Below are 9,655 nucleotides of genomic sequence, written 5' to 3'. Positions count from 1 at the left end.
AGGTTCTTACCCACGAAAGCTTATGCTCCCAATACTTCTGTTAGTCTTAAAGGTGCCACAGGACCCTCTGTTGCTTTTTACAGATTCAGACTAACACGGCTACCCCTCTGATACTTGATGTGGAACTATGTAAATCTAAAGCAGTCTAAGTTTATAACAATTTAGAATCAACTCCATTAGACTCTCACCCACTTTCCAATGTATAAATTACACTCCTTATACATCACCTCTGAATTTGGGCCACTGAATCTCAGAGAATCTAAATTGGTATAACTTATACACAAGGGGTGTGAAGAGATGAAAGAAAAATGCTTACTAGGAGGGTCAATCTAATTAGTTTTAAATTAACTTTAAGGGTACTCTCTACTTATTCACACCTTCTTTCATCTCCTTGATGTGTATTATACACCATCTTAGACTCTCACAGTTAGAGAAATGGAGCCAAACTGAGAAATGATATGTAAGGATATGTAATTTATGTCAGTAAGTAGATTGAGTTTCAAAGAGTCTAATTTTCGCCAAGGGAGTGTGAGCAGAAATCCGAAATGATGTGTACATTAGGCCTCCTTAGACTAATTTAGTCTCCCTTAGACCTACTTACACATATTGTATTGATGTCTAAGGGTGTTTAAATTGGTCTCATTTACACATGGAGGGAGCTGGAAGATCAGTGATTTACACTAGACTCATCTCTGAATTTGGCTTGCAGTCAAAGTTTTTCTTGGCATTTTTTTAAACCTATCATTAAGATCTTAATTCTATACCATTACTTCTAGTGAAAATAGAACCATCAAAAATTTACCACAGATCTCCTATTTTATCAGTATAAGGGAAAATGTGGTAAATTTTGTGGTAATGTCTTTTGTAAATGTTGTTTTTTTTAATGGCAACCCCGCAATAAACAAGTAAAAAGCTCTCAGTTCTTGGTATTCAAATACCTGTAGATGATTACCATGTTCCCAGTCTCTGCTTAGGTATTTCTTAGCTAAACTGTATATTTTATCACTTTTAATCTTTCCTCAAACCCTCCCGTCCCCAGTCTGTCATTTTTGTTGCTCTTTTCTGAACTCCTTTCAATTTGTCAATATTTCCAGGTGTTGAGATATTCAGTTTTGCGAATCATATTCATTGAGTAGTAACACCAGGACCAGATGGAGTAGAGGGTGATTCCTTTCTGCTTCATAATTTAAAGACACAGCTTTCCCCTCCCTCCTTCCCTCCCCCAGCCAGAGCACATAGCAACCACAATATCTTGCTTACTGCACCACTATCATCCATATGTCTCTTTTGGCATTTCTTTTTCCTAGTTTTCTTCTTCATTCACTGTTGAATTAGTATTTTCCACCACGGGCTATAGTAACGTATAATTTTCCCATGTTGAATCTATTTTTATTTCGCACCAATATTTCTAAACTTGTAGGCCTTCTTTACTATTTCTCTGTGCTCACTGGTGTTCAGAACACTAACAGGGTATTCTCTCCAAATCTCTTCAACTTGCTGTCCCTCAACCTCCAGATAATTAAGGAAGATATTTAATAGCTAATCTGTTCATCCATCCACAACTGATCCATTGTTCCATCATGCTAATGCATATTTATCAAAGTATGCAGTGAATAAGTCAATTACTCAATCCATCAGTCAGTTCTTATGTCATTGTTTGATGGATTGCTCCACCAGGCTTTCTATTAAACCCATCCATTGCCCTGTCACTCTTTAATTGAATCAGTACATATAGGACCATCCGTTCAGCCATCCACACTTCAGCTTATGTGAAGATACACATTAACTTTGTTCCTTATCAGGTATTGATAATATCAGGGTATGTCTACACTACGGGATTAATCCGAATTTAGATAATTCGAATTTGGGAAACAGGTTGTATAAATTCGATTGTGCGCGGCCACACTAAGCACATTAATTCGGTTTTTAACCACATTAATTCGGTGGTGTGCGGCCACACTACCCCATTAATTTAACCACATTAATTCGGTGGTGTGCGGCCACACTAACCCTAATTCGAATTAACAAAATCGATTTTGGCGCTACTCCGCTCGTCGAGGTGGAGTACAGAAATCGATTTTAAGTGCCCTTTAATTCGAATTAACTGGCTCTGTAGTGTGGACGGGTGAAGGGTTAATTCGGATTAACGCAGCTAAATCCGAATTAAAGTCGTAGTGTAGACCAGGCCTCAGTAGCTGTCCTGTTTTAAGAGAAATGTGGAACTCTGACCTCTTTTTGCACCCTACTTTCCAGCAGCTCCTCATTTAACAATATCTTTTCTGCTCCCTTTCACAATCTCCACACTGTTGGTGTGAGATCCCTTTCCCTTCCATTTCCTGCTGTCTGAGATTATCTTCTCTTACTTCTCTGCCTCATTCATTTGCTTTTTTCTCAGATGTCATTTAAAAAATTTTTGCTTGCCTATACCTGTTCGTTTCTCTCTTCCTCTGTTGTTGGCTTTATTATCGAATTCTTTAACTTATCTAGTGTCTATTAGGATAGTATTTTGGGATACCATTAGTATGAAAGACTATACAAAATAAAGGTGTCTGATTTCAGCTGGCTTAAAAAAAGTGTTTAATTTTAAATAAATTCATTCATATCTCAGTTGATTATAGTTACTACCTATTAGTTGTGCTGTGCAATGTTACTGTTGGCTAGTAGTTTAGACAGATAAATATTTACCTTCTTAACAAGAAAAAGTTACCGCTCAGAGAACACACAGGGATCAGATCTGTTCAGTAGTAAGATCCCATTCTTACCCTGTCACTTTTCTGACTATAACCACAACTCAGTATAGCATTCATGTTAATTTTTGCACTAGTTATATCTCAGAGTAAAGAAATTATGGCCACTAATTTTAATAACACTGTTAACCCCCACTAATACTTGTATCTGAACTGTCCTGATGACAGCATTAAGAAAGTACAGTGTACAAGTGGTATTTTGTTTCTTCAAAATGGTGTGGAATCCTTTCCTCTTCCAAGATTCCAGCTTGAGTAACTGGATAAAGCTAGAAAAAAAAGTCGAGAGTTAAGGTGGTCTATGTTACCTTCCTGGCAGCCTTCCATATCTCCCTTTTGCATCAGGAGGTAGGGTGGAGACTCAGGGAAGAATGGGAGAGTGACCAGCTGCACCGATGCTGCGATTCCACTGATAGCCATCAGTAAAGGCCACAAGGATTCAGTTCCTAAAAGTTCACTAGAGAGCATAGGTTAAAACAAGACCCAAAAGAACCCCAAACAGTTCTGGGAAACTTACCAAATGTTTTTGAGTGATAAATGGGGAGACTGAATTAAACTATATGGGATAACAATGGATAACTAAAGAATGAATAGAAAGATACCCCTGCCTCTGGCCGCAGACATTTAGATGTGAAGATAAATATATTTATTTTACCTTAGTCCTGCAATTTGTCCTAAGCATTTCCCCATGTTTGCAAAAAGAGAGAGAGTGGCACTTGTAAATCCACGCAGCTTCTTAGGGGAAATTTCTCCCAAATACTGGCCATGTAAACAGCAGCCCAAACCTTGAATAGGGGAAAAGAGGAAGGACAAGTTTGTTTAAAAGAAGGAAAATGTAACTGAAGTCCCACTGAAATTAGTTTTGCCATTAACTTTAATGGAAGTAGGATCAGTTCTGTGGCTCCATATCACAAACTAATGTTAAAAGGAGGATTCTTCTGTCTGCGTGGAAATTAAGAAAGACCAAAACCCTTTTTAAAATAAAAAAAGAGGATGAATTCTGGTTTACTCTTTAAAAAGTAAGAAATCTAACTGAAGTTGTTCCTATATTCTGTGTAGTCAAACTGAGATGTAATTTTGATAAACATACATAGGGATAAAAGATATAAGAGGCAAACGGTTTCAGTCTGGGCAGGATACTAGCAGTACAAAGTGAATATTTTATTTATTTATTTATTTTATTATTTGCAAGCCTGCAATATTTCTGCTGTCAGCTTTATTGCCTATTTTTTTTAAAGTTCCCTCTTCCAAAGCGTTTTCCCTTAGCCTGGAATATTATTATGTGGAAAACAGTCTCAAGCAACCAAATGCATTCTCTTATTTCTCTCTCTTAACCCTTTTATCCCATATCCTTTGGGTTATCATCTCTTTTCTTTCACCCTATAACAACTTATTGACCCCTTTCATTTTAACACTTAGGAAAATTGATCCTGCCTCTGGTTTACAGCCTTGCAAAAGCAGGGGGATCCCAACTGATTATTATACAAGTAGAAATCAAACACAACCTACCTGAATTAAAACCACAAAGGAAACGTCCAATCAAAATCATCTCAAAGGACTTTGCCATCTTACTGAAGCCCCAGAAAAATGCAGCTGCTATCAGAAGCAGATTATTGAACGTTAGACATTTCTTTCTGTAACAGCACATAAGAGACTTTCATAAAACTGGCAACACCATCTCTCTTGCTTTCCCTAAATACCCTCTTTTTATCCTCTGAATATACAGATAGTGGTGACTTTATCATTGAATCGAGAATTTGCAAGTGGGACCTAGCAGTTGCTTATGCCGTGCTGTTGAGTCATTACTTAAATTGATATTGAAATTGGTGTAATCTAAGTGTAAAGTGGACTATTCCACTGTATATGGGAGCACTTCAGTCAGGTAAAGCAGAGGCGGTAATGAACATTTTGAAATAATATTTCTTCAAAGATACCCATCCCAACAGATCTCCCACTCATGGATCTGTGCTGTTTGGTGGGAATTCTTTAAGTTCAAAGTTCTGAGATTTTGGTTTCTCTAAGGGTATCTGGCACTATCCCTGCGGAGGAACCCCACAGTGCTCACCTAGACAGTTCCTTTCTGAACACAGTTTGTGAAGGAGCTCCTCTGGAGATTGCTTCCCTGCTGTTCAGCTGCACTACAGCCTAGCTCTTTTTGGACACATCCCCTACAGTTAGTGTCTGTATCCTTTACCAGTGTTTGAATGCCAGCCTTCTTTATTTAAAAAGAAAAAATATCGAGGCACTTACTCATACCTGAATTAGGTCGCCAACAATCCTGGCAACACCCATGATCTCCACACCTCCTCAAACATTTTTTGTTTCCTCTTCATTTTTATTGGTGCTATCTGTGCTGATTAATGACCCTCATTGATGCTAGCAGCTATGCTGTGTCAGTGAACTTTGACCCATTCTTTTTTTTTGGCCTTTTACTCTTTTGTGCCTTCCTCCTCCACCCTTCCTCTTATGCCTGCTAAGGGGAGAAGAATCCCAGCAACTTCAGGAAGCATTCTTAATGCAGTCAGATCTCATTCCCCAAGGACATGAACATTTAGCCAGTTTTGGAAGGAAGAAGGCTAGGGATGATTTACACCTGGTTGCCTTGGGTGTATGAGTCCTCAGTATTATCTAGTAGGGACTATAACATCTGATTGACAGAAATTCTCAGGGGTGAAAGTAGGCCGGTATGGTGTACCAGTAAGAAGCCGGTACCAGCCGATATGCAGCCAACATTAAAGTGCTGCCGCAGGGCTGCCGACGTGTGGGGGAAAGGGGCAATGCCCCAGGGGTGGCGATTTAAAAGGGCCTGGGGATCCCGGCCGCAGCTGCTGCTACCGCGGCAGCGGCTGGAGCCCCGGGCAGCGCAGGCCAGGCAGTGCGGATGGGCTGGCTGTGGGAGGCTGACCCCCAACCCCACCCCTTCTGCCCGAGGCTCAGCCCCTTCCGGGGGCCTGGAGCTGGGCCCCCATACCAGTAAGAGTTTAATATTACTTCCATCCCTGGAAATTCTGTACAATTGACTACCCCCCTCAAGGATGCACTAAAATTGAACAGTATAATGATGACATACATCAGAAAATCCATCTCCTGGGGAAAAAAGGCATTGGTCTATACCAGTGGTTCTCAAAGCCGGTCCGCCGCTTGTTCAGGGAAAGCCCCTGGCAGGCCGGGCCGGTTTGTTTACCTGCCGCATCCGCAGGCTCGGCCGATCGTGGCTCCCACTGGCCGCGGTTCGCTGCTACAGGCCAATGGGGGCTGCGGGAAGGGCGGCCAGCACATCCCTTGGCCTGCGCCGGCCGCTTCCTGCAGCCCCCCTTGGCCTGGAGCGGCGAACCACGGCCAGTGGGAGCCGCGATCGGCTGAACCTGTGGACGTGGCAGGTAAACAAACTGGCCAGGCCCACCAGGGGCTTTCTCTGAACAAGTGGCGGACCGGCTTTGAGAACCACTGGTCTATACCACTGGATGAAAGGAGAGATTTTTATATCAGATACTCCCTGACGCTCATTCATCCTAGCTATTCTGAATTTGAGAGCTCGTTTTTTTTTTACTTTTAAAATGTCATGGTAATATTCTATATTCCTTCCAAAGACAGTGCTGAAGGGGCCTCCAAACTCTCTTGCCTTCTAGGAATTTTAATTTTTCAGGATGTCTCTCTTTTTCCTTTTACTGCTTTAGTTTTTATATATATTTCTGAGTCCCCATATGTTATCCCTGGGTATATACTTAAAAAACCCTAGAAAACTCAAAGGCATTTTATCCTTTTATAAATGTGTTCCTTTTTAAAGTAATTTACACCTTGAATAAATTTCAAGATACTGTACCTTTTGTAATTGTTCTTTTTCCACTGTGGAAAGGATGAAAAATGGAGTAGTGCCTGGTACCTATGTTTCATTGCAGGGCTGGCTCTCTACAGCTTTGAGACTGGGTTGTTCCCATTTTGGCTTTATTCAGGGCCATAGGCCCAAGAATGGGTGATTGCCAACTACAGCTCAAAAGCTGGTCTCTCTCACCAGCAGAAGTTGGTCCAATAAAAGATATTACCTCACACACCTTGTCTCTCTAGCTACAGGTAAGTAATTTTCCCTTGGACGTTTCATAAATAGGTATTTTATTTTCTAAATCCTTCTTAATTTAGGGCTTTTCCACCTAGAAACGTAACAGCTCCTCCTGAACCAAACCCATTATTGGATATTATGTTTTCTGGTCATGTGAGTATAGTGCTCATGAAAGAGATTATATTTGATGGCAGTGAAATATGGAATATCCTGTTTATCTACTGTACAGATACACCAGGCAGTGGCAGTGCAAGTTTCTCTGCCCTATTCCACTAATGCACTTTCACCATGTTTTGGAGGGACCACATCTTAGGGTGCAAAGAGTAGCTCTATCTCCATTTTAATTCATTCCTTAGTTTCTACTGAGACTTCCAAGAAAGGTGCTGATTTGTGCCAGTTAAGATTAACAAGTAAAGGTAAGTATAATAAAGTCAATTAAACTATGCTGAGGAACCCAATGTATTTGTTTTGAATTTAAAAGTAATGGACAGTAATTTCTCTGTCGATGTATGTAGTATTTCCCCAATTGTCCTTGTATCCTATAATCCTTTTGATCAGGCAGGATTAGTCAGAACTCCCTTTGGAGAAGGTCAGTACCCTTTGTTAATTCACTGGCAGGATGAAAAGTTGAGTAATATGAAGTATTCCTTTCCAGAAGCTGATACACTTAATATTGCAGCATTGACAGCAATCAAAATCTTGTTTCCTCCATTGGATTGCAGAGCACTAGGCTGCCAGACCACTTTTACAGTCAATTTTAATCTACATTTTTCTGCGAAGGTATTAATCAGTATTATGGACTGAACACTCGGATAAAAGAGGGAAATAGGGAACTGTCACTGAAATATGTACATTAATTGGAGGGATGGTGTGAAATAATGCAACACTTTTGGCTAGAAAAATATGGACTATTCTTCCTTTCTGTAGGGACAATTGTCTCAAAGCCAACCATAATTTTTCTACCTTGTTATAGAGGACAGTTTTTAAAAGTGCTTTTTACTTGATACAGACTTTCCATATTTTGCAGACAGGTATCTTGAGCTGATGGCTCCCAAGAATCCCCCAATGCTAAAGGTAGAGACAATGAAAGACCACAGTAATGTGAGGGTCTGCTCATCGATGTCAGAGTGGTATCGCTCTTGCCAGGTGTCATTGATGAAGTTCTTGATGTACTAGAAAGAAAAATTGGGGTGGGGGGAGGAGTTTCATTACCAAATATCCTGATTATAAGTGTGATAATATGATAATATCCTGCACAAACCTTACTGAATTAAATTACCTCTACCCCGATATAACGCTGTCCTCGGGAGCCAAAAAATCTTACCGCGTTATAGGTGAAACTGCGTTATATTGAACTTGCTTTGATCCGCCAGAGTGTGCAGCCCTGCCCCTCCGGAGCACTGCTTTACCACGTTATATCCAAATTTGTGTTATATCGGGTCGCGTTATATCGGGGTAGAGGTGTACAACTTTATGTAATTAAGTTGAAGTATTTTAGGAGATCAGTGTATTAATGCAAATGTTTATGTACTATTGAGGGATTATATGTATTTTTATGGGGCTGGCGGACCACACCCAAGGAACTAAGCTAGGGGTCTCAAACACGCGGCCCGCGGGGCTCTTGTGTGTGGCCCGCCAAACTCCCCGCCCCTCTGCCTACCCGTGGGATTGCCTCCTGATGCGGCAAACGCCGGGCTGCTCTCTGAAGCAGCCGGCAGCACGCCCCTTCGGGCCAGGGGGAGGGGGAAGGAGGCAGAGGGCTCCGGCATTGCCTCCTTCCAGGCACCGCCCCCCACAGCACCCATTGGCCGGAAACAGGGAACCGTGGCCAATGGGAGCTTCGTGGGAGGTACCTAGAAGAGCAGCAAGAGCCGCACAAGCAGGGAAGCCTGAGCCCCTCCCCCAGGCAGGGCCGGCTTTAGGCCAATTCCACCAATTCCCCCAAATCAGGCCCCGCGCCTAAGAGGGCCCCGCGCCCAGTGGCAGGGCCGCCCAGAGTGCGGGGCAAGTGGCAGAGAATCCCTTCCCTGGCTAGAGGCGCCTTTTTAATTTTGACTCACCCGGCGGCGCTCCGGGTCTTCGGCAGCACTTCGGCGGCGGGTCCTTCAGTGCCGCCGAAGACCCGGAGCGAGTGAAGGACCCGCCGCCAAAGACTAGGAGCGCGGCACGGTGAGTACAATCCCCACGTGGTTTTTTTACGTGGGTTTTTTTTAGTCATCCCTGCCGGGGCCCCATTAAAACTGTTCGAATCGGGCCCCACGCTTCCTAAAGCCGGCCCTGCCCCCAGGGGCTGCAGGGACACAGTTCCAGCTGCTTTCTGGAACGGAGCAGCATGGAGCCGGGGCCAAGGCAGGCAGGGAGCCTGCCCTGGCCCCAGTGAGCGCCGCTGCCACCCCGGAGCCGCTCTAGGTAAGCAGCACCAGGCTGGAGCTTACACCCTGAACCCCTCCTGGACCCCCAACTCCCTGCCCTGAGCCCCCTGCCACATCCTGCACCCCCAACTCCCTGCCCTGAGCCCCCCGCCACATCCCACACCCCACCTGCACCCCCAACTCCCTGCCCTGAGCCCCCTGCCACATCCCGCACCCCAACTCCCTGCCCCGAGCCCCCTGCCACATCCCGCAGCCCTCCTGCACCCCCAACTCCCTGCCCTGAGCCCCCCACCACATCCCACACCTCAACTCCCTGCCCTGAGCCCCCTGCCACATCCCACACCCCGCCTGCACCCCCAACTCCCTGCCCTGAGCCCCCTGCCACATCCCACACCCCAAATCCCTGCCCTGAGCCCCCGCCACATCCCGCACCCCTCCTGCACCCCCAACTCCCTGCCCTGAGCCCCCTGCCACATCCCACA

At 43.9% G+C, this 9,655-nt stretch overlaps 1 protein-coding gene across 1 annotated transcript; it reads right to left on the bottom strand.

Moving 5' to 3' along the window:
- Positions 1-2,197: 2,197 nt before the first annotated feature.
- LOC113408545 (solute carrier family 2, facilitated glucose transporter member 11-like) lies at positions 2,198-7,973 on the bottom strand (the record flags this gene model as incomplete). Its single annotated transcript, XM_026661856.2, has 4 exons — positions 2,198-3,201; positions 3,400-3,529; positions 4,254-4,378; positions 7,813-7,973. Coding segments are annotated over 4 exons (663 nt in total), but the record flags the coding sequence as incomplete, so codon positions are not given.
- Between the last annotated feature and the right edge of the window lie 1,682 nt (positions 7,974-9,655).

The sequence above is a fragment of the Terrapene carolina genome, unplaced genomic scaffold (genome assembly GCF_002925995.2).
Source record: "Terrapene carolina triunguis isolate 2854851 unplaced genomic scaffold, T_m_triunguis-2.0 Scaffold18110, whole genome shotgun sequence".
Lineage (NCBI taxonomy): Eukaryota > Metazoa > Chordata > Testudines > Emydidae > Terrapene > Terrapene triunguis.
Note: the sequence above shows the minus strand (reverse complement) of the source record. Positions and strands in the feature narration are given on the sequence as shown.